We start from the raw sequence: 25870 nt of genomic DNA, 5'->3' as shown, positions 1-25870 counted from the left end.
TGCAGAGTACAGGCTCTAGGTGCACGGTCTTCAGTAGTTGTGGCATTCAGGCTCAGTAGTTGTGTCTCGTGGGCTCTAGAGTGCAGGCTCAGTAGTTGTGGCTCACGGGCTCAATAGTTGTGGCTTGCGGGTTCAGTAGCTGTGGCTCGCAGGCTCAGTAGTTGTGGCTCGCAGGCTCTAGGGCACAGGCTTAGTAGTTGTGGCGCACGGGCTTATTTGCTCTGCGGCATGTGAGCTCTTCCTGGACTAGGGCTTGAACCCGTGTCCCCTGCATTGACAGGCAGATTCTCAACCACTGCCCCACCAGGGAAGCCCAGGCACACTTTGGATTCTCTTTAAAGCTTATGTTTGTTTTTCAAACTATGAATATTAAAACTGTTAAATTCTTATTTCCTTATAAAGAATATATACACCTGTATATATGTTTTAAAATGAATTAGTATTTATGTTTATAAATCTCATGTTTAATTTATAAGCGTTATGCCAGTTTAAACATGGATATTTCACATTTTTCACAGGCGACAACACCTCCAAATCAAGGGCGGCCAGATTCTCCTGTCTACGCTAACCTGCAAGAACTGAAAATATCCCAGTCGGCTCTCCCCCCGATCCCTGGAAGCCCAGCAATTCAGATTAATGGAGAATGGGAAACTCATAAAGATAGTTCAGGGCGTTGTTATTACTATAACAGAGGAACACAGGAAAGAACTTGGAAACCCCCTCGTTGGACTCGAGATACAAACATAAGCAAAGGAGATTCCCAGAGTCCAGGAGATCAAGAGGTATGAGGAGTTAGGGGGTCAACCAGTGAGTTACCGAGCTTTTTCTCTTTTTGTTCCTCAAAGAAGTGAATAGGTTTGCTTCTAACCCTTGACATCTCTAAGATACTAAATCTTTTTTCCACGTTTTATTATATTACTGCTTGTCGCTTACTAATCTCTAACTAGTGGACAGTGTCTAGCCTTGTAGCATGCTTACTAGTTCCAGAATTAACTGGGTTAATGTTGCCTAGTGGCAGTAGTTTCCCTCATGCGCTAGAAGATACTAATTCAATCATTGTTGTTGCCCAAGGAGTGACATCTTTTAGAAAAAGGAGAGAAAATATGTGATATGATTTAGCCAAACAAATAAAAACAAAGTTATTTAATTGACACTTTTCTTTATGGTTTGGTGGGGCTAGCAAGATACTTGTCAGTTTTTGTTAGAGATACAAGATCACTTTTTGTTTCTATGTAGGGGAAATAAGTATAATTCCTTTGCTGCGAACAAAGGACCACCCTCTAAGTCTGACAATTCACTCTATATCGTTATTTTCTCTAACATGTGTCCATACTGTCTCCCCACCTGCCTTGGTTTCACTTCCCTCCCACCTCTCAAAGGGTGGTGAGGTGAATTGGCCAGCAGCGTTTTGAGAAACACTTATCTCTGAGGCCTGGAGAGAGTCCTTGGGACTGTTCAAGTGTGCAGGAGAAGCTTGGGTAGCGTGGATAGAATGGAGTTAAATCCTGCTGTTTGGTAGACGGCGGTCCCCGCACCTGCACAGGACACCTGCTCTTAGAGAGAGCAGCTGGCTTGTACAGTAAGAACAGAACTCCAGTTATAGGTAGGAGCTGGAGAAATCAGGTAACACATCCTGTATCTAGCAGAATCTGGAAGCTTTTTATAGTTAACGACCCCTCGTCTTATCCTGTTTTTCATTTGGTTATTTATAACTTTGCTTTGGTGGTAACTTGTACTTTTAGTATTCAGGAATGAGGTGGGAGGATAGTGAGAAATTGTTCATGTGTTACTATAATAGGAAAATGTTAGAAAAGTGATTTGAATTTGTGTGTCCAGAAAGATTTGAAAATAAGTTGTCCTGTGTATCAATAATAAAGTAAAATCATATAATTTGGAAGAATTGGGGTAAGGGCTAAATTGTAGAATAATTTAAAGAAATTTGAAGTATACATGGGAACTTTAACAGCCCTTCTTAGCTTTCTATTTCAGTGACTAGATGAGAGTGATTAGTGTTTCAGAATCTGCACTCACACCACTCACTCTCTGCAGGTATTGTGTAAAGTAGGTATTTCCAGAGTGGCTGGAGCATATCTTCCAGTAACTTCTTGAGAAAGGTTGTGCATGGGAGGTAACATTGAGACTTTGTGTGTGAAAAGGTCTGTATTCTGCCCTCCTATTTAATCGATAGTTGGCCTGAGTGAAGAATTCTAGGTTGGAAATCATTTCTTCTCACAGTTGCAAGGCATTTTGAACTTGACTTTACGTCATTCTCGGTCAGCTGCGTGTGGGATGTCTCCAGTGTTGGAACCATTCGGTCTTCCCTTTCAGACTGACCCGTCTCTGCAGAAGTCTTAACGCCTGGGCAGTAAGGGCCGCCTGGGTCTTGGTACCCGGCGTTTAGTTTGCACATAGTTCCTTAGTCTCCCCTCTTTCTGTTTGGTACCTGCGTCCCAGTCGTGCCTGTTGTCTTCCAACTCAGAATCCCTCTTGATAGGGAGTAAAAACCAACACTTGGGCTGGAATAAGGGAGGGGTGCACACCTAGTGGCCAGGCATGAGGAAGGGGAGTCTGGTGATTTCAGTCCTCAGTTCAGTACCCTCGGTTCCAGGAGGACCTAATACTGTCACTTCCTGGGCCGTTTGAAGATTTCGCGCTGCAGACCTGTTGCATTTCATCTTCCCTCCCCGGCACCCATCCCCCCCACCAGTTTAGATTCTGCTTTCTTTGCGGATAATTTAGGGGTTTGTTCATCTGCTTCTCAGCCTCCAGAGTTTTGTGGCTGTTGTGTCTCCTTGTGTTCTCCCTGTTCTCGGCGGTTCAGGTCTTTTTAGGCTTGTTTCGATACTTTTATTTCAGTAGGGTTAGAGAGGGAGCAGATGCTCGCCCTCTCATCCTAACCCAGAAGTTTGTTATTTCAGTGGTTGCCCTAGCACAGTGGTCCTCACGTGGGGCAGTGTTGTCTCCAGGGGGACCTAGGCAATGTCTGGGGATATTTTGGGTTGTCACAACTCAGCGAGGGCTACTGGCTCCTCGTGGGTAGAGGCCGGAGAAGCTGTTGAGCATCCTGTGGTTCACAAGACAGCTCCCACCGCGAGGAACAACCTGGCCCTAACTGTCCACCGTGCTGCTGATGAGAAACGCCTCCTCAGGAGTTGTAACTGACGCACTTATCAAAGTCTGCGGTTAATCAGCTCTTCTTGCTCCTTTTGAAACCATACAGGAACTATACGTGCAGCGGTGCTATTGTTGTTTATTTTATTTCTATTTTTTAGCTCCCTTACTACTTGTTCTACATGGTGGCTCAAAATTTATCCTCATACGTACCACTTTCTTTTTTCACATTTCTTAGGCAAATTAGATTACCTTGGATAACTTTATACTGTCCTAAGTACCTACTTTAAAATTTCCTTAGTGAGCCTCTGTTAGTGATAGAATCTTAGTTCTCATTTGCCTGGAAATTTGTTTTTCATCCTTACTTTTGAAGAGTATCTTTACCTGGTGCACAGTTCTAAGCTGATGGCTTTTTATTTTTCCCTTGTTTGTTGAAGACTTTATTCTCATGTTTTCTGGCTTCCATTGTTGATGTGGAAGATTCAACTTGTAGATCCCTTCCTGTGGGTGGCTTTGAGGATCTCGTGTCTGTAGTTTCACTATGATGTGATTCGGTGAAGTTATCTTTTTTATTTCCTTCCGGGGCTTTGTTGGGAATCCCAAATTTGAGGCGTTCCATCTTTGATTAGTTCTGGAAAAACTCGTAGGCATTGTCTTTATACAGCTCCTGTCCCATTTTCTCTTTCCTCTTGTTTTGGGACTTTGATTAGATGAACAGTTAATCTGCCCGCTCCGTTTATCATGTCTCTTGATTTCCCTTATACTTTAACATTTTATTGCTGTGTCTCTCTCTGCTTGTTCCCAGTCATTTCCAAGCCAAGCTACTGTTTGCTCTTTTTCTCTTCATCATGTATGTTTGTTTGATATTAAACCAACCCTTGAATTTAAAAAATGTGTTATTTTAAATTTGTTTGGGGAGCTTCCCTATCTTAATTACTTTGAGAAGTTTGAAACATACAAAAAAAGTAGAAAGAATAGTATAGTGAGCTGCCAGGTACCCTTCATCTGGATTTACAAGTTGTTAACACTTTACCACATTTGCCTTGTTACTTTCTGCCTCCTTTTACCCTTCTAACTCTGCAGTAATTTTTTTCTCTGAATCATTTGGACCAGACAACATAATGTTTTATTCTCTAAGTATAAGGACTGTTTCCAGCAAAATCTTTTTTTGTGTGTGTGAAAAATACTTTATCATACCCAAGAAATTTAATATCAGTATATTATTTAATACAAAGGTAATGTTCGTGTTTCTCACTTGTCAACTCATATCCTTTATAGTTTTTTTCCTGCAGTGAAGGATCCAGTGAAGGATCATATATTGCATTTATTTGTCATATCTTTCTTAAGTCTTATTTTCTACTTTATTTTTGCTAATTTCAGTATATAGTCTTTAAGAGTCTGAATATGCTGTTCTTCTGCTGACTCTCACTCATGGTGTTTGTTTTACATCGTGTGTGTGTGTGTGTGTGTGTGTGTGTGTGTGTTTTTGGGGTTTTTTTGTGGTATGTGGGCCCCTCACTGTTGTGACCTCTCCCGTTGCGGAGCACAGGCTCCAGACACGCAGGCTCAGCGGCCATGGCTCACGGGCCCAGCCGCTCCACGGCATGTGGGATCTTGCCGGACCGGGGCACGAACCCGTGTCCCCTGCTTCGGCAGGTGGACTCTCAACCACTGCGCCACCAGGGAAGCCCTGTGTGTGTGTTTTAATGTGAGATTATAGTTGTTGGAAATTCATATATAGCAAGTTTAATGCTAGGGTTGAAAGTTGGTTCCTTCAGAGAGGATTTGCTTTTGTTTCTGCCAGGTGCCTGGGGAAACTAGTATGCTGTGAACATTTGAAACTAAATTTTCAGTTTGCGTTTTCACAGGCCACCTAGGTAGTAGTAATTTTGGATTGCACGAAGAGTGGCTTGTTGCGTTCTCCCCCAGTTTCCCCTGATTAGTCCTGTGATTTTCCTAGCATGGAATAAAGGGCCAAGATTTGTTTCTGATTCACCCCGTAAACTGCAGGTATAATTCTTTGGGGTCCCCTTTCTTTCTTGTGGGACTCACTGCTTTAGGTTGTTCCGAGTCCTGTTCCCCAGCACTTCTGCATGGCCTTGAAAGCTAATGTTCCAGTTCAGGATTTGGCAAATGCCATCAAGGAGAAAGCTGCCTTTTTATTGTACTTACCTTTCTGGATTCTTCTTCTTCTTCTTTTTTTAAAATAAATAAATTTATATATTCATTTATTTGGCTACGTTGGGTCTTCGTTGCTGCACGCAGGCTTTTCTTTAGTTGCGAGCGGGGGTTACTCTTTGTTGTGGTGCACGGGCTTCTCACTGCGGTGGCTTCTCTTGTTGCGGAGCATGGGTTCTAGGCACGCGGGCTTCAGTAGTTGTGGCTCGCGGGCTCTAGAGCGCAGGCTCAGTAGTTGTGGCACATGGGCTCAGTTGTTCCGTGGCATGTGGGATCTTCCTGGACCAGGGATCGAACCCGTGTCCCCAGCATTGGCAGGCGGATTCTTAACCACTGCGCCACCAGGGAAGCCCTCCTTCTTTTTTTTTTTTTTGATGGTTGAATAATATTTTCCTGTACAGATTGCCTTCTTTTACTCTGTTTCTAAAAGATTTTACTGTACCTCTCCTATATGAGCTTACATTTTAAGTGGTCTCAATTAAATTAAAATAAATCCTGATTTTTGAGTTAGGTTTTTCATTTTTTAAAAACGTTACTGTTACAAAACATGTATAGCTCACTCTACGTAAGACTTCTGTTGTCTATGTCAGTTTTTGTGAACATGTTGCTAACATTAGGATGTTTACGTATGTTACTTCTACAGCACTGAGAATCTACATCTTAGTGTTTCAGACCAAATTATGGTAGAAAATCCAGTCTGATTGAGTAGATTTAATTGTAGAAGATATTTTACCTGAACGTGACCCTGGAAGGGTCATTTGCACATTAGAGTTAGCCTAGTAAATATTACATACTGAATTTCTTAATCTTTCTGTATTGTGTTTGTATTTTCTCAATATTATTTTTTCTTCTTTCAAAGTGTAGTTTTGAATAGTTTTAAGAAGCATTTGGTTGAGTGAGTTAGGAAAACTTGACAATAAATTAGAACATAAAACATAGTGTTACAAAGCTAGTGTCTTTTCTCCCTCCATCTCCATCCCACACGCTTTAAGAAAATGGTTGAACATATATTGAGCACTTTTTGCGGGGCATTTGGCTAGGAACTTGCAATAAATCGGTGAGAAGTTTCAAGAATCTCAGTCTACAGAAGTGCCCTCACTTCCTGCTTTGCTCACACATGGATGTGTGCACACACACACACGCACCCCTGTCATTTCTTAACCTTATTTCAGTTCAAAAGCAGCATTAAATAGAAGGTAGCATTTGATCTCTCAGTCTGAAAACATTGTTCTCAATTTCATTATAGTAAATTTTTCTAGGCTTGCATTAATGCGATAAAATAACTTACTAATTTCACCTTACCACTTACAGTATACCATTAAAAAGACTAAACAATTTGTTTGGAAAACTAAATATTTAAATATATTCAAGATATATTAGTATGTGTAGCCAAATAAAGTCAATTGCTTAGATTTTCAACTGCTGCGCGCACACACACACACACACACACACACACACACACATATGTTCAAAGAAGAAAAATCCTTATGTTTCTGACTATTTATAGCTTCTTTCATCAGAAGAAAACTACCACAGCGTTTGTTACAGCCAGTCAGATAGTCAGTGTGGTTCTCCTCCAAGGGGTTGGTCAGAAGAGCTGGATGAACATGGGCATACCTTGTATACCAGTGACTGTACCAATGAAAAGGTACTTTCTTTTTCTCTCATCTAGTTTTCTTGGCAGATTCCTCTCATAAAATCATTATGTACTGAAGCTTTTTTAGTATTTTTAAAACTCATGAAAATATTTTCTTGTAGTTCTGTAATCATGTCAACTGACAATATGAAAACTCAGTGTAACTACTTATTCATGGTTTTAAACTGCTTCCAGTTACAGTCATGTTTGTGGTGTCAACCTGTTTAAGACAGACCCTTTGAAGAGAAGACCCTTTGAGTGTCAATCTGCTTACACTTCTTCAGTAAACATATTTCTTTGTGTTTTTCTTGGGGAATAGTTTTTTGGGAATAGTTTTTTCAACATGCTGTTATGACATACCACCTTACTTCCTACACTCCTTTTTCTTTTATAACCAAGTTACATAAAACAAAAACCATGAATCTAGTATTTTATGATTCATCAACCAGTTTGAGAATGCATTTTGAAATTTTATGTGTTTATCATCAGAGAAGGTAATGGGTTGTTGTGCTAGTTTAAAGAATAAGACCCTTGGGAATAAATGGAGGTATGCTTTTAAAAAAAAAATCAATTAATTAATTAATTAATTTTGGCTACATTGGGTCTTCGTTGCTGTGTGCGGGCTTTCTCTAGTAGTGGCGAGCGGGGACTACTCCGTGTTGCGGTGCGCAGGCTTCTCATTGCGGTGGCTTCTCTCGTTGCGGAGCCTGGGCTCTAGGCGTGCGGGCTTCAGTAGTTGTGACACATGGGCTCAGTAGTTGTGGCACGTGGGCTCTAGAGCCCAGACTCAGTAAGTTGTGGTGTGCAGGCTTAGTTGCTCCACAGCATGTGGGATCTTCCTGGACCAGGGCTTGAACCTGTGTCCCCTGCATCGGCAGGCGGACTCCTAACCACTGCACCACCAGTGAAGTCCCTAGTTTACTTATTTTTACCAAACTTAAAATGCAAGTCTGTTAGTATAGGTTTTGTTATATTTCTTTTGCAATGGTCTTGAGCAAGTAGAATAAAATTCATGAGAATGTCATCTAATATCTCTGGTTGTATAGACTTAAACTCAATTTTATGTACATTTAAAATATAACACCTGTTTTGTCTTTATAGTGGCTCAAGCATGTTGACGATCAAGGTAGACAATATTACTACAGTGCAGATGGATCTCGGTCAGAATGGGAGTTGCCAAAGGTAATAAACATTAACACTGGATTTCTGTTTAGAAATAGTAGATAAAATAATATCTGAAAATGGTTACAGCAGATTCACTTTTAAATTTTTATTCAACTTCTAAAAAGCAGCAAGACTAGTTTTTTCAGAATTCATCGAGAATCCTTTGGCTAAATTTTTCTAAGATGTGCATTATCTTATAGCTATATAATACTGATAATCCCTATTTAAAAATTCTTTTGGTTTAACTTGAAATCAGTTTTTCATTGTTCCTGGATACAGTGTCCCCTTCAGTGCCAATAATGCCAGTAGTTTCCTTGAATATATTGCGTCTTCTACATGAAGTTGGTCTTATATTTTTTTTTAAAGAAAGAAAAGCAACTCAGTATTCAAGTTTATTCTTGTATGTAGATGTGTGTTGTAATTGAGTCAGTCATTAGCAGCTTGTGGCAATGAGATCTAGGGTCTCATTGGCTCTCTCTCTTTAGATAAGTGCACCAGGGCTGAGTTTATCTAAAGCAGTAGGTTTCATAGTGGTCATATACTTATCACTACTAGTATTCAGATAATTTTAAGTGAAATCTGAGCAAACATTTAAACTTTAATTGGTACATTATTTTAATGTTTTAGAAGGCAAGTGTAAGTAGCAGACATATCTGTAGTGTCAATTACCAGATAGACTTTAGTTTTCTTTGTCCCGGAGTAAGTCAGTTTAAAGAAAAATATTATTAGTATAAAGATACATGGATATAGAAAAAAAATCATTGAAATATAAAGTGCAGTGGATAGTGTAAACTATAGACAGAGGGCCAGGAAGGTAACGAATATTAAAGTATAGTTAGGAGAAATGGAAGATGGGTGGGAAGTTTCCTACATTCATATATCAGGAATTCTAGAAGAAGAAGATGGAGGAAATGGTAGAGAAATAGTATTGGAAAATATAATTTCTGGGAATTTTCTAAAACTAAAGGAAGGCATGCACTTTTTATTTTCTATCATTTTTTTTTTTTGTGGTACGTGGGCCTCTCACCGTTGTGGCCTCTCTCGTTGCGGAGCACAGGCTCCGGACGCGCAGACCCAGCGGCCATGGCTCACAGGCCCAGCCGCTCTGCGGCATGTGGGATCCTCCCAGACTGGGGCACAAACCTGTGCCCCCTGCATTGGCAGGCGGACTCTCAACCACTGTGCCACCAGGGAAGCCCCAGGCATGCATTTTTAACTGGAAAATATGCCCTCAGTACAGACCAGGAGAGAGAAAAAGAAATACACGTGTTGACAGATTTTACTGGATCTATGGAAGCTCAGCAGAGGAGACAATCTTAAAAGCCATCACAGGGTAGACAACCAGATTACCTGTGGTGTCAGACTGCAGCATTGGACCATTCCTTACCCACTCCTGTATCAGTGCTGTCTGCTGTGTACCTTTGTAGTGGCCTCCCGCTGTGATGGGGCGTATTGTCCTGCTGTTACCATCATGACTGAATCCAGTCTAGTCATGTGACTTGCTTCCATTGGTGGGACATGAGCAAATGTGTCACAAACATGGTATTGAAATGGGCTTGTGTGCCAGGGCTTGCTCTTCCACTTCTGCCACTGCCATGAGAGGCATGCACCAGGCTAGCCTCCTGGACCCAGAAGGAGTAAATACATTTTAGGAAAATGAACAGAGCCTCAAAGATCTGTGGGAAAATACAGAAGATGTAACATTCATTTCATCAGAATTCCAGAAGAAGTGGAGAAAGAGTGTGAGGCTGAAAAATATATGCAGAAACAATGTTTGAAAACACCCAAATGTGCAGAAGACAAATCAACAGGTTCAAGAAGCTGAATAAGTACTAAACAGGATAAACTCAAAGAAATCCACATCCAGATGCATTGTAATCAAATTTCTGAAAATTAATGAATTCCCTTTTTCCTCCTCCAAAAAAAATCTTGAAAGCAGCTCAGTGAAACAACATAGTACCTGTAGGGTAATAATGATTTGAATGGCATGGATGTCTTATCAGAAACCGTGAAGCCAGAAGGAAGTGGTGTAACATTTTACAAATGCTGAAAAAAAAACCTGTCGACCCATAATTGTACATCCAGCAAAAATATCCTTCAGGAATGAAGGTGAAATGAAGACATTTTCAGATGAAAGTAAACTAAGAGATATATTACTAGCAGTCTTGTTCTCAAAGAATTGCTATAGGAAGTCCTTAAAACAGAAGAGAAATGATAAATGAAGATAACTTGGAACATTATGAATGAAGAAAGTACAATGGGAAGCATGAATATCTGAGGAGAGTTTTAAAAATTATGTTTGACCTTTAAAGCAAAAATTATAACATTTCTGAAGAAGTACTCATTGTAGGCGGAGATGATATTTAAAACAACTATATCATAGAGAGGGGAGAGTACTATGATGTAATTGTTGGTAAGGTTTCCACATTTCACTTGAAATAGTAAAATGCTGATGTTGGTAGACTGAGAGAAATTAAGTATGTACATTGTAATCCCTAGAGCAAGCACTAAAAAACTGTAACAAGAGATAGACTCAAGAAACTACAGGTAAATTAAACTATAATAGTAAAAACTCCTCAGGGTAGTCCACAGGAAGGCCAGAAAGGAGAAACGGGAATGATAAACAGAACAGAAAACAAATAAAATACACTTAAATCCTAACATATAAATAATTACATTAAGTGTAAATGGTTTAAACACAGCTGTTAAAAGATTCTCAGAAATGACAAAAAACCATGACCCAACTATATGTTTCTACAAAAAGATCACTTCACATGTAATGATATATTACATCATGCTAAAGGTTATTTATCATATAATCAACAGTAAATCTCATACTTCATGGTGCGATTACAGAAGCTTTGCCAATAGAGTTAGGACCTAGACTGTAACTTTCCCATCAGTGTTTCTATTCAACAATAAAATAAGAAAAAAAAAATGAATTGAAAGATTCAGTTCTTTTGATTATTAGAAAATCAGGAGATTCGGCAAACTGAAGAGTGATGATATTAAAATCAACCTAAAAAGCACCCATGTCTCTAATAAAAAGTCAATTTGAAAATGTGATAGGAATAAAGATCTTTTTTACATTAGAAGCAGCAGCAACACTAAGAAGAGTCATAACTAAGAATACGCCTGCAGGAGGTTTGGTTTGTAAGATCTTAATGAAGAAAATTTCAGAGCAGAATTGAGGGACATAAAAGTTGACCTGAAATGGTGCAATACACCATTATGACCTTGGGTTGGGACGCTTAATTTTATAAATGTCCCCATTGATCAGTAAGTTCACTGTATTTCCATTTCCTGTTGCCGTCCCTACCTTTTCTTTGTCTTGAACTGATGGTAAATTTTATTTGCAAACAAAGGTCTATGAAGAACCCAAATGTTCCTAAGTAGGGAGAATCTGGGGGTAGGGATGGGGTTCCTGCTGTAGTGATTAAGTTGTGGGCACATGTGTAGAGAAATAGACCAGCAGAACAGAATAGGAATCTCAGATGTGGCATCACAAATTAACAGATAAAGCGTGGGCTGTGCAATAAATGTTGGGAAGATTATTGGTTATTCACATGAAGAAATGAAATAAACATAGATCTTGACTTCACACCTAGTAATTAATTCCAGGTAGATGACAGTTGTCAACGTAATAAGCAAAACTTTAATAGCTAAAGAATATGTCAAAGAATATCTTTGACTTAAGAATGGGAAGGATTTCTTAAACAAGACTATATAAGGAAAAATTATAAAGGGAAAGATGGACAGATACAACTACATAAAATTCAACAGAACACCTTTTGATACAAAAGATACCATACACAAAAGGCAAGAGATGAGCTTCAGATTCGGAAAAGCTACATTCAACTCACATAGCTTACGAAGCCTTAGAAGCCTAAATATATAAAGAGCCTCTTGGTTCTTTCTGTACACACTAGTGAGAGAGAGAACCCAGTCAAAAACAGGCAAAGTATATGACTAAGCAATACAGAGAAGAGGAGATTCATGAAATAAGTATATGAAAAGATGTTCAAATTTATAAGTAATCAGAGAATGCAAAAGATAACATTTCACTCTTCTAATAGAATTTTAAAAATTTGTGCACGTGTGCATACATTTATTTTTTATACACAAATGCATATAAGTTCAACAGTACCAAGTAGGGCAGTCCAAAGTATTATGTTCTGCCGGTAGAAGTGTAATTAGTACTACCACCTCGGACATGTCCATTTACAACAGAATGGTTAAATCGTGGTGTCTGCATATAATGTAGTGTTACACAGAAGTGAAACACAAATGAGTTCGAGCTGCATACTCACCGATATGGATGCAGGCTTTTTTGTTTTAATAAAAACATGTTGAGTGAAAAAGCAAGTTGAAGATTGATGCATGTGATATTCCACTTTTATAAAATCTAAAAGCTTACAGGTACTGTGTATTTACAGATACACACATATGTACTAAAGTGTAAAGTGCGTGAGAATGGTGAGCACTGAACTATATGGTACTGTCAGGGAGGGAGGGAGAGGAATGGAATCTGGAAGATGTCTTCAGAGGACTCTAGTATTTTTTTTTCTTTAAAAAAAAAAGGTACCTGTTTTATGTTAGATATGCTGAAACTTGTGGTGGGTTTTTTATTATAGTCGCTGTTCTTTTGTATGTTTGAAATAATTCAAATAAAATTGCAATTAAAATTCTTAAAAGAAAAAAGGTGTTCTAAAAAGATTTCTAAAATGTTGTTTTAGCCATCTTGTTTAACTATACGTGTGTGTGTGTGTATTTTAGCTGTGGTGTCATCTTATTTTTCTTTTCTCTGATTATGTGACACTTTATTTTTGTCTTCTGTCTACACTAGATTTTATATGACATTTTATTGGTGCTTTATTTGCTTTTATCAACATACTGTTGCCTAATAAAATTACCAGCACCTTTTAAATTGTGAATATTACCCAGTTAAATTTTACATTATTTTTCTTGCCCCTTGGAAAGGATTTCTAAACAACTGTAGTTATAAAGCTCAACAGCTAGGGTAGGTATCCATTAAAGTTCATACACAAGCTTCCACGCATCTACACATTTTAATTATTGCTAATGATGATTGTCTGGAAGGAGCTCTGCTTAATAACTCGGTCTCTCTTCACTTAGTGATTTACGGCGCAGAATTTTTGGGGGGGAAGCCTTTAAGCTTCATCTTTGTTCATTCTAGAAGTGATCCCTGTGTTAACTTCTGTGACAGATTTTACGATGGCAGTTTGTTAAGCAGCAGTGAATGAAAAACATACACACATGTGCTTGCTCGGCTTTGGCAAGTTTTTAATGTAAAAAACGAAGTAACGGCTTTGGAAACAGTTTGGGGGACCTGTCTGGACTCATTTTGGAAAGTGAAGAAATGGCATATTATGGAGAAAGATGTTGGAAGGTTTTTAAATTTTAAAAACAATATAAATAATATATTACTGAGATTTAGTAGTGTAACATATAATAAGACATTTCACTGAAATTACGAGTCATTAAAATTTAAGATTTACTGGGCTTTTTAGAGAAGTAGATATTAGGTATCCTTTGGTTTCAGGAGAAGGATGTATCCCTTAAAAAGTAGATGAATTTTCTTTTGTCACTTTATTATAATTTATTATTTATAATTTATTAAAACTGCCTGTATAAAACAGCATAACTCTTAAACCTCGCATTTCTCAGATGTTTATGCCTGGTGGTCTGCTTGACATTTCAGATAGTCACAAGACCTAATACCTTATTGATAATGTGTTCTTAATTTTATATTTCATTTTCAGTTGGTAGTTATTACTTATCCTTTGTACACAACTGGTATGTTCAGGATTGGTGTTTGGAAGGAGTACCGTCTCTGCCTTTTGACTCGGTTATGTTTCACCACTTCAGAGAAACAAATAATAGTGTGTTTGGCCTATATGTGGAAAGTAAAAGTAAAAACAAAAACTCCTTTAAATGTGAGAATACTGTTGTATATGAAAGCATCTTTAAAAAAACCTAAACCACAAATTGAATTCATGTGGATTTTCGAAGTAGAAGGAACCTTAAAAAATTAATTTGTCCAGTGACCTCATTTTATAAATTACAACTACTAATATTTATTGAGAACCTATCAGGGCTACATCTGGCACTTTTTATACTGCTTAATCCTTAGAACCCTATTTCCATTATATCTGTTTTATAGTTGATGAAACTTAGCCTTGTGGAGATTAAGTGTTTTGCCAAAGATAACATTAACTTGGTCTCTCCAGTACCCAAGTCTGTGATCTTCTTGATTGTGTCACAGTGCTGGTCAAAGATGAGAAAACTCAGGTTAGTGTCACGTGGTGGATTTTGCCTAACACCATGTGTCACTCGGAGCCAGCATGTTTAGATTCCACTTTTGTTTCTATTATTTATGAGGTATAATTTGTTTTCTTTAGTATAATGCCTCATCTCAGCAGCAAAGAGAAATTATTAAAAGTAGGAGTCTGGACAGGCGGCTGCAAGAACCAATAGTGCTGACAAAGTGGAGACATAGCACCATTGTGCTGGACGCCAATGACAAGGTAGGACCTTCTGAGAACATCTGCTGCGGACTCTGCCAAGTTCTTTCTGCTGTACTTTCTCCTCAGCTGAACCTCATACCTTGGTGATGACTGGTTTATCGTATGTCATATCAGTTTGTCCTGGAGTGGGGTTTGGTATTGAAGTTTTTTGAGTTTTGCACAACGGACTGACTTACATGTGGCATAACGATGTGTTCCATGATACATTTGGGCCTAGTAGGTGACAGGTTTTTTTTCATAATCTCTTTTTAAAGTCACATATCCGTTATTGTTTGTCTTCGGTCTCTAGGAGGTTTAACGGTAAAGACGTTTAACTAACTTTCCCATCCCAGGGAAGATTGGAACCCTGCTCCTCCTGTTTCCCTAAGTGCTATTTGCACAAGTGCTTCTGAGAAGTCATGTTCTCTGTTTCAAATAGGGAATGGATTTTTTTTTTTTTTTTTTTTTTTTTTGCGGTACGCGGGCCTCTCACTGCTGTGGCCTCTCCCGTTGCGGAGCACAGGCTCCGGACGCGCAGACTCAGCGGCCATGGCTCACGGGCCCAGCCGCTCCGCGGCATGTGGGATCTTCCCGGACCGGGGCACGAACCCGCATCCCCTGCATCGGCAGGCAGACTCTCAACCACTGCGCCACCAGGGAAGCCCCAGGGAATGGATTTTGATGCAAACATGAGATTGGAAAAGCCATGAAGTTTTGAATTTCCTTGTGAGTTACATCTTTACATTGTGACTTCATTTTGGGGATAGAATAGGAAATTAGTACGAATTTGTAGAACAGCAGACATACTAATGTTAAAATCTGAGGGTGGTGGAAACACCCTAAAGCTAAAATATTGGTCGCTGGGGACTCTGTTATTTTACCACCAGGCTGCTCCTTTGACATAATTAATGTTTCCTGCATTTTTAGGTAGTTAGTGAAAACAGGATGAACTCTCCTGAGGCGTATTTCTCTGTGTTTGTATGCTTTCAGTCCTAAATTCCTTTCTAAATTATCTCAGTCAGTCAGTCAGTCAGACAAGTACTTCTGATTTCTGTTTGTAAGGATGTGATGTGGTTGAATGTAGGGGGCATATTAAAGGAATGAAATTTTGGAGTCTGTCTATTGAGGAATGCTTGAAAATATTGGGTTGGCCAAAAAATTCCTTTGGGTTTTTCATAAGCACTTGTGGGAAAACCGGAACGAAGTTTTTGGCCAACCCAGTATACTAGCATTGAGGTTAACCTGTGTAGGTAAGAGTCCTAGAGATTTTAATAGAAAAATTCATTTAACTCCAAGAACCAGATTACAGTTCAGTGTATACAGAAAGCTCCTACTGTATGTAATGAAAGCTCTAGTGCGAAAGCCATTGTTGAGCCAACTCTACTGCCTCTTCGTACTAGAACAAAAGGGATGGTTATTTTAGTGAGGTAGACTTAAAATTTGTTACTCCCTTATAATCTTTCTTGAGATTCATTTTCAGTCTATTATTAGAATAACCTGCATGAAGTTCTTATTATGTATCCTTTTTCATCTAATTGTTTCAGCATGTGATAACGTGATTTTCTTGAGACCAGAGCTCTACTTATTTTTGGTAGACATGTCCCCCCCCCGCACCTTTATAAATGGAGTCATAGATAGCTACTTCACCAAGTAAACTCTTCTATTTATCATTACACAGTATACACGATTTTAAGATTTGAGATTATAAAAGAGGGACTATACCAGAACAAACTAGCTGACTGATATATGATAAGGGGTGAAATGCATATAACTTGAAAGGTAATCAGAGAAACCTAATGCTATGTAGTGAATGTTGTTATGATGATATGGGTCCTAATTCGGTTGCCAGACAACCTTGGTGGAGCTAGGGGTGTGTGCGTGTGTGTGTGTGTGTATGGATACATCTGTTTGTCTCTGCCTGTGTATGATTTTTACCAAAACCTGCTGCTTGTAGACATTAAGATGTATTTATATGTGCATATACATTTATAAGTATACATAAACAAATGGGTAAATGTAAAATTGATTATAATAATTATAATTGTTGTGTTTACATTATTACTACATTTGCTATGGTTTTCATTTCTGTAGGACTGATAATGCCATGAAAAATAAGTTGTAATTACCATTCATTTTATTCAATTACTTATTTTACAGTTTATGGGTCATCAAATCTTTCCTCTTTTTCTCAGAGTGTTTTAATATTAGACGCTTTCAGAAGTCAAGAAATTGAAAAGTAAAACATCTGAAGCTGTTAGAAAATATACTTAAATGAAGCTAAACTGATATTTGGACATTACATGTAATTAATTTTTATAAAGATATATTTGATAATGATTTTAATGTTTTCTCCATTTATAGTGTAGGTCTTGGATTTTAAGGTCGTTACCTTCAAGGATTTTCCCTGTACAGTTTCACTGCTACCTGGTTTCTGTATTTACAAATTGTACAGGATATAAACCTGAAGACTTTTTTCTAAGTGAATGGATTTTATTAATGGTGTTTTGTATTGTGATTTAATACAAATTCCCAGGCTTATCAACAGTACGTTATCCGGTTTCATAAGTATAGTAAAGTAGATGATACAGATGCGAAGATGAATGTCAAGTAAATTATTTGGTTTTATAGGAAAAATAATAATAGACATTGGCATATGATTTTCCTAATTCTCGTTTCCTGAAATTATTCAGAGCTTCTAGGAGAACAGAGAAAAATGGAGCTTGGTAGATACCATTGGTACCATTGGGTACCAGTGGCTCTTGGTACCAAAAAATGTTTTTTCAGTCTTATCCTCCATGAATAGTTTTACAGATATCTGAGGTAGAAATCACATACCATGTTTTAATATTAACAAAGCAGAATTGCTTTAAAAATGCACATTATTGGTTTGCTCCTATTATATATTCTTGTAGGCTTAGACATTAAAATATTTTTTTTTCCTGGTGAGTTATTAATCTGTAAATCTGAGGTTTCTTCTTTGCATTTTAAACAATCTTGCTTATTTCTAATAATTGGAAAGTTAGCTATAAATTATATTAAATATTAATAGCAATTTAATTTCTTAATACAAGTTCTCATTCTGGCAGTTGCCAAGTAGTTCCTGTGACTATTCCTTGCCTAATCCTAAATCCTAAACCAGGATTCATACCAAGAGCAAGTTAGTATGGGGACTGTTACATTTTTATCCGTAAGTGTTTGGATTTTACTTATTTTAAATATGGTTAATTTAAGCTGATGCAACATCATGATTTTAAGGCAACATGCATCATTTCTTTTGAGTAATTCCGTATGCGGTATTTAAATTTACTGTAATTGGTATAAAATATGCCGTATTTCATAAAGTTTATGATATCTGTAGTTTTCACATCTGTACCATATTAGTTCCGTAGCTGAATATAGAAGGGAAATAACTAGGAAAAAATTTTTCTTAGCGTCCCTTATTAAGCTTTCCCACTGTCAGTAGAGGGAGAAATATAATTATATGAAATAGAGTAACATTTTTCATTACTTATTTCTTGTAGGAATCTCCAACTGCCTCAAAACCCTGCTATCCTGAAAATGAGTCTTCTCCCTCTTCACCAAAGAACCAAGATACAGTTAGTATGATAGCAGCTTATAGATAATATAGTCCAATTACTTCAATCAATTTCAGTAAATTAATTTTCTCTAAGTGTAATGTTTAAAAATACCTCTTGGGCTTCTATTAAAGTTCATTGGTCTTTCAAAAATAATCAGATAATAGGTTTAAATTAAAAATCAGATTTTATTGATTTAAAAATTCCCCCTTTTATGTAAAATATGGTATCTTCGTGATCAACTTATATACCATATTTGTAAGCAGTGAATTTATGTTTGGCTGTTAAACATAAATATAAAAATCCCTGGAGAATACTGTCAAATTACACTTCACCCTTCCTTCCTCAGGCCAGCAGTCCAAAGGTAAGAATCATTTCCGTCCTTAACGAGCCTTAGATGCCTTCCCCCCCACCCCACCCCCCGCCCCCCCGCTAAGCTGTCAAATGCATTGCCCAGCCTAGGCCAGGTAATATTGGCGATACAGTGACTTCTCTTCAGTTATTCATTCATTCATTTATTTGCTGCCTTGGGTCTTCGTTGCTGCGTGCGGGCTTTCTCTAGTTGTGGTGAGCGGGGGCTACTCTTGGTTGCGGTGCGCGGGCTTCTCACTGCAGTGGCTTCTCTTGTTGTGGAGCACGGGCTCTAGGTGCGTGGGCTTCAGTAGTCGTGGCACGTGGGCTCAGTAGTTGTGGCTCACGGGCTTAGTTGCTCTGCGGCATGTGGGATCTTCCCGGACCAGGGCTCGAACCCGTGTCCCCTGCATTGGCAGGTGGATTCTTAGCCACTGTGCCACCAGGGAAGCCCTTCTCTTCAGTCGTAACTTTGGAGGAATCCTACTTGATCTTGGTGTTTGCAGCACCCCCGTCCCCAAGTCTAGCCTGTGATTTGCCCCTCCTGCTCTTCCCCTCCAGCGGCTCTTCTTTCATTTTAGAAGGAGGATGCAACTTCGTGACGAGCTCTGCAACACTGCGCCTGTCCCGGGTCCTCATACCCCCTCCTTGCCCCCACTTGTGTGTTTTCCTGCAGCCCTGCTACTCTCCTCTCTGCAAAGGAGCCTGCTCTTCAGCTCCAGCCCCTTCACTCACTGAAACCCATCTTCCCCGACGTCTTTGCCTGGTCAACTTCTGGTCATTCCTTAGAGCTTGGTTCAGGCTCGGAATTTTCTTCAGATCCTCTAGATTTGGTCAGGTTTCCCTGTGATACTCTTAATAACATTTAATTATATGTTATTTGATTCCATAAAATCGAGTAACTCTTCTCATTTCCTATTTCTTATAGGAACTTCCAACCCTCAGTTAATGTCTTCCCCACTAGACAAGGAAAAGACTCCTTAGAGCAGGGCCAGCGTAACCCCAGCGCCATAGAGCCGCTGTTCTGTGGGGTTTTGCTAAAAGGAAGAAATGAAACTTTTAAAGCTTTCCGGAAGACAAACTTTTATTGTTACTGCCTTAATTTTAAGAAACTATAACAGACTCTTGTTCATTAGGGTACTTCTGGTTTTCTAGAGGCACGGGTTTCTCACAGATGCTGTTTTCCTTGTCTGGCTCTTTTCTCCATCCCCTGAGCAATCAGGTCTTTTGGTTCCTATCACGTGTTGTCCACCCGTCCTGCTGATATTGCACAGGTGGTTTCCCTGCCTACCGTGGTCCTCAGCCTCTCTGCACCTACAGTTAATCTCGTGCTGACCAGTGGGATGACCCCTTAGGGCCTGCCCACACTAACCTCAGCATAATAGCATCTCTTCTTTTTCTTTGAGCTCTCAAGTCACTGATGGTGTTAATGGTGTGAAAGTTACCTCATGTGCCCCTCAGCTCTCTGCTAAGGGTTTAAACTTTGAAGGGACTCAGAGAGATAGAGAGGGGCTGCTTTCTAATACTTTTTATCTTTTGCATTATTTAACACAGTCCTGGGTGCATGAACATTAAATAAAGATCAAAGTGAACATGATTTTAGTGGTATTGTCAGGATTTCCTGTATGAATGTAAGGTGCTATTACTGCAGTATTCTTAATCTATCCATCCATCTAGAAAAGAGGCAGAAACGCTTTTTAACTTATTTTAAATATGGGTAATATGTAACTTCTGAGAAGACCTTTTATAAATTATTTACATTTTGGTAAAAGGGAATTTCTTGGTAATCCTGGAAACATGAGTTTATAAGTGTTCGCATGGGAGTTAAAAGGACAGTTTGCAAATTATTCCCCCAGGCAGTTACCCCTTTCACAAGAGTTTGCCAGTCACCTGACTGCCCCAGACTCAGGGTCCCCTCTGGTGGCCACGGCAAGGAAGTGCCTCAGCAGGGTTCTGTTTCGTTCTTCATTTACCTTTGGGTGGAAAACAGGAACGGCTCTGTTAATTCTGCTGAGGCTGTTCTGTTTCCCTGTAAGTGTGCAGCGTCCTTCCCCCCAAGCCCCAGTCTGGCCCCCCCGGGCTTCTGCTCCCCAGAGTCTCTTCTTTCCTCCTGCAGCCTCTGCTCCCTCTTCTCTTCTTGCCCTGTTTGAATGGAGTCTTTTGCCTGTCTTTCCCACTCTTACCCAGTTAATACAAGCAGATTTCTTTTTTTTGGTTCTTTGTGAGTTAAAATCTGGTTGGTGTAAAGCCTTAGTGGTAAGAAAAAGAAACTGACATCGTAATCAGTGTTAGTTACCTCATGGCATCTTTAAATCTCTGCAGATTGCCTATTGAATCTCTCTTTTTTAATTTTTTTTTTGTTAAAACCGTATTGAAATATGACTAACATACTACACCGTTCACCCGTTTAAAGTGTACAGTTCATTGGTTTCTAGTATGTTCAGATAAGTGCAGCCATCAGGACAGTCATTTTAGAACATTCATCACTTCAAAAAGCAGTACTCGTTGCTGTCACCCCTCTGCTTCCACATCCCATCAAGCCCTAAGCAGCCAGCAATGTGCTTTCTATCTCACTAGGTCTGCCTCTTCTGGACACTGCACATGCGTGGAGTCGTAGAACACATGGTCTTGTTGGACAGGCTTTGTTCACGTAGCATATGATGCTTTCATTCAGTCTCCTCCAATCAAACCAGATTAAAATTTCATCCCTTAATCTAAATTTTAAACATGTTCATTTTTTCTTGTCTTATTTCCAGTTTTCAAATGCATTGTTATTTTTCATAGTCACTTCAAGTCCTGTTTTTTTTTTTTTTTTTTTTTTGCGGTACGCGGGCCTCTCACTGTCGTGGCCTCTACCGTTGCGGAGCACAGGCTCCAGACGCGCAGGCGCAGTGGCCATGGCTCACGGGCCCAGCCGCTCCGCGGCATGTGGGATCTTCCCGGACCGGGGCACGAACCCATGTCCCCTGCATCGGCAGGCGGACTCTCAACCACTGTTCCACCGGGGAGGCCCTCAAGTCCTTTTTTGAAATAGGTAGTGTATACGTTTTTTTAAAATTGGTATTTCTCTAAAATACGACTGCCACACGTGGATTAAACAGGAGTTTGTAGGCTGATCTAAGAACCTCGTCTCTGTTTGTCCCAGTGTGCCTATGAGGATATGCATTTTAAAGTTCTCATTTACTGAATACTGAATACAATTTTAAGTATATAATTTGGAAACTTGAACTTTTGACCTTGTGTTTCCAATTATGGTATTAAAATGCTTTACCCACTTTGGAGAAAAGGGCATTTCAACACGTTCGTTACCAAAAGGGTTTAGTGGACAAATCGGCTAATTTTTTTTCATTGAATATTACTATTCTAAAACCTTTTTTAAAAACATGATTTTAACAATTTTTTATAACACTGGTTCTTTAAACATTTTTTTTAATCGAGGTGAAATCCACATAACATAAAATTAGCCATTAACCACTTTAAAGTATATAGTTCAGTGGCTTTAGTGTATAAAATGTGTGTAGCTGTCACTCCTGCCCAGTTTCAGGACACTTTCATCCCCTCAGAGGGAGCCCCCTACCGTTAAGCGGTCACTGCCCCTTTCCCCACCTCTCCTCCCCTCTGCATGGCAGCCTCTAGTTTGAAGGTCTGCATGGATTTGCCTGCTCTGGAAGTTCTGTCACACTGGTTCTTTTTCAGCGTATCACAGGGCAAGGTTACTTACTCTGCAGAGAAAGAATCTTTTTATTACATGATTATAACATGATTGAAGATAAAGATTTTAATGGGAGGTATTGATTTTGATATATAATAATTATTAGCCAAAATTGGGAAATGCTTATCTTACTAAATGAATAAAATCGATTAGAAATTCTGGAGCCTGCAAAGTGATTATGAACCTGTGGAAGTTTTCCCAGATTACTCAGTAGGACTGACATTTTATTGTTTTCTTGCCTTAATTAGGATAGGACAATCTTACTACAATATTTTTGGTTAAAATTTAACCATATTTTGCCAGTTCATATTAAAACATTCCTGCTTATTTTCAACACGAAGTTTCCCTTAGAGTATCGACATATTTGGACTAAGAAATATCATGTGTGAGTATGGGCAGTTTTTAAAGGACTTAACAAGGTATTTTTATGAAGTTATTTTAGTAAGCTACACAAAAACATTGGTTGACTTTGAATCATATTAAGTAGAGAAGAGTACACCAAACAGTATGAAATGGTAATCTGCCTAAATTCCCCCCTGAAATCTACACCTGTGTAGCCAAACCTGTATCTGCCTGCTTGTCACTTTGATGTCAAATTCAGAACTTCAGTGCTTAAAAGTTTTATTTTCTCCATCACTGACCTTCTCTTACATTTCTTGGTAGTGTGATAGCACGGCTGCTTTGTTGGTTAATTACTTCAACACACATGTGTTGAGCCCCGGCACCATGCTAGCCGCTGTGCTGGGCGCTGTCATACATGGTGAGCACAGCAGATGTGGTCCCGACGGACAGCCTGACAGTAGGTGGCGAATAAATAATACGTAATTGTGCTTTGCATTATGTGCGACGAAGGAAACAACCTGGGGGCTGTCGTCAGTCATTGGAGGGCAGAGGAGCTCCTACCGCAGGGGTCAGGGACGGCTCCTCTAAAGCTTGTCGTTGCAGCTGAGGGCCCCCAGCTGCTCAAGCTTGGGAGTCTCCCCGATCTTGCCTCTTACCTCCCGGCCTGTCCCTGTCAGTCCTGCCTTCCGAGTCGCTCTCACGTGTGGCCCCTCTTCACCCTCTCAGGCCTCTCCGTGGGCCAGGCCGTCAGCACCTCTTGCATTGATAGGAGTTATCAGAACACCGTTCCGGTGGCGCTGCGTCACCTGCTCCCGCCTTGCTCGTTCCGCTGCCCCCCCCCCCTTGCTGCTGCTCTGCTGCACCCCGTACGCTGAGGGAACCTAAGCCGCGTAGAGATGATGCGCTTCCAGCTTCTGTGCCTTCGCCTGTCCGTCGCTTCTGTGTGGCCGACTCCTGTTGCTCGCTCCTGGGTCAGGGTCTCCGGGAAGCTTCTCTTCCTCCCTGCTCCCCTCTCAGGTGGAGTTAGGTATGCCTTCCTCAGAGCACTCTGACTTTGCACACCGCGTGGTAATGGTCATTGTGTTGGTACGTTTGGGACGTGGCACATTTTGTTCTTATTTTATGTTCACGTTAGAGTGCTTACTGCTTAGAGCATTAGTGCTTGGGCCTTGGTCCCTGTGAGAATTTCATGGGAGCTCTGGGCCTTTCCCTTGAGTGGTGCATGTACACGCACGATTATGTGCGGTGTTGGTCCAGCCATGACTCAGGTAAGAATCCCTGATCCAGAGCGTCTCTTTCCCCCGTAGGCTTTGGCCGTCTGTCACTGGGGCTGTCCCTTCCATTTTTCTTCCTGTTTTGATGCTGGCATTTCCTTCCTGTGTCTGCTTTTTCACCCTGCATAGTTCCAGCTTTGGTGTTTTTTAATAGGCTATTCCCACCTCCGCCCTTCGAGTTCCTGTGCTCACATCACCAGCGCCCATCCTCTCAGATTAATGTTACTTAGTTCCTGGATCATTGAAAGTTTTTCTTTCCCTCCCTGCTTCTGATGGTAAATTGGGAAAGTTCTTACTTAACATCCTGTGCATACTTATCACTGTGTAATTGATATTTTTATTGAGAGGCAACAGAGAGCTCTTATGAAATGTATCAGACTTGCATATCTAGGAGATCCAACCTATGCTTTGTGAAAAAATTATAGTAATATGGATATTTCCCAAGTTCCCAGTATAACAAAAGTGAATAACATAATAGTTTGTCAGCTTTGTCTATAGATGTGAGTTATTATCAGACCAGGCAAAACTTTCAGACATTATCTTTTAGACATTAGTGAGAAAATAATGCTATGTTTATCTCTCATACAAGAAAGTTTTTTTTCTAATTAAAGTACATTGAGAAAATAGCTGAGGTAAATAGTTAGAAATAAATTCTGCATTGAGACTATTTTTTCCTCTGTGTGTGTGTATTGTGTGTGTGTGTTTTAACTGAAGGAAAATTGACTGCTTGGTCATTTTCAGACAGTGCTCACTAATGGATGATTGCTGTGGGCACAAACGCATTTTGATTAAATTCATTTGACTATAGAAGGCTAGAGCAATGAGAAAGTGCTTCTTCAGTTCCACCTGGAAGAATTTTAAGATAACATTTAACTCGAGCACAGTGACTTTTGCCTTCCTAGGGTTTGATGATAAAGCTGTGTCGCTGTTTTTTACGTCAGCTGACTAATAGATCTAGTTTGTCCAGAGCTCAATTTGCCATCTGATAATATGTTTAATGAAGCAACATATTGAATTCTTTATGCCACATTAAGGCCAGTTCTATGCATAGTGCCACTTACTTTTAAGTAATTTATTAAATACAGTCACTGCATTTGTTCTACCTACTTATTTTCACATTCTGACAAAGTAGGTTAGTATCTTAAATAATTTTCAGACTACGCTGTTCTAAAATGACAGCAAAGTAAACAGTTCCTTTTTTGTGGTATTTATAGCATCGTATCACTTGGTTTGAACAGGAAGTCATAAATCATTTTTCCAGTGCTGATTTGTAGCGTTCATGTGGAAATTTAATTTGATTTTACCTTATGGCTGCTATTCCTTGAGAAGACCAAGTGTTTTTTTGTTTTTGTTTTTTGCGGTACGCGGGCCTCTCACTGTTGCGGCCTCTCCCGTTGCAGAGCACAGGCTCTGGACGCACAGGCTCAGCGGCCATGGCTCACGGGCCCAGCCACTCCGTGGCATGTGGGATCTTCCCAGACCGGGGCATGAACCCGTGTCCCCTGCATCGGCAGGCGGACTCCCAACCACTGTGCCACCAGGGAAGCCCAGACCAAGTGTTTAATTACAAAAATAACTGAAAAAAACTTTACAGAAGTATTAGGAAATTATATTCTTAAGGTAGTCCAGAACTAACCGTATTACACACTGACTGATCTTTTCTTTTAAGCTAATATTTAGAGTACCAGATCATTTTGATTCAGTCCTATGTAAGAATTTGGACTTCACTGTCTGTATGAATGATCTATAAACAGTAATACCTCTGTTCCATATCATAGGGTCAAGAGAAATATGGATTATTAAATGTAACAAAAATTACTGAAAATGGGAAAAAGGTTCGGTAAGTACACAGATCATTAATGTTCTCACATTTCATCTGATTGATATAAATAAAAACTGAATATAATTATATTCTAGGAGAAGTGATTAACAGGTTCAAAGAATTTCAAATGTGTTTTCTAATATGATGGATATAAGATTGTCAGGAAGTAGAGGAAAAT

The 25870-nt window shown here is 39.5% G+C and overlaps 1 protein-coding gene across 10 annotated transcripts in view; it reads left to right on the top strand.

Annotated features, from left to right (window-relative positions):
- The window catches only part of ARHGAP12 (Rho GTPase activating protein 12), a 110011-nt gene that overhangs the window by 59894 nt on the left and 24247 nt on the right, over positions 1–25870 (top strand). Inside the window, exons 4-9 of one of the 10 annotated variants that reach the window (XM_030832355.3) lie at positions 519–782; positions 6797–6937; positions 8027–8107; positions 14512–14637; positions 18138–18212; positions 25649–25710. In XM_030832355.3, the coding sequence (XP_030688215.1) occupies positions 519–782; positions 6797–6937; positions 8027–8107; positions 14512–14637; positions 18138–18212; positions 25649–25710 (749 nt within the window). The remainder of the gene's footprint in view (positions 1–518; positions 783–6796; positions 6938–8026; positions 8108–14511; positions 14638–18137; positions 18213–25648; positions 25711–25870) is intronic. The other 9 variants (XM_030832358.3, XM_060291974.2, XM_030832356.3 and 6 more) reach the window with 9 other exon arrangements.

Source organism: Globicephala melas, chromosome 2, assembly GCF_963455315.2.
Source record: "Globicephala melas chromosome 2, mGloMel1.2, whole genome shotgun sequence".
Lineage (NCBI taxonomy): Eukaryota > Metazoa > Chordata > Mammalia > Artiodactyla > Delphinidae > Globicephala > Globicephala melas.
The sequence above is the reverse complement of the archived record's forward strand: the minus strand, read 5'-3'. Positions and strand labels throughout refer to the sequence as shown.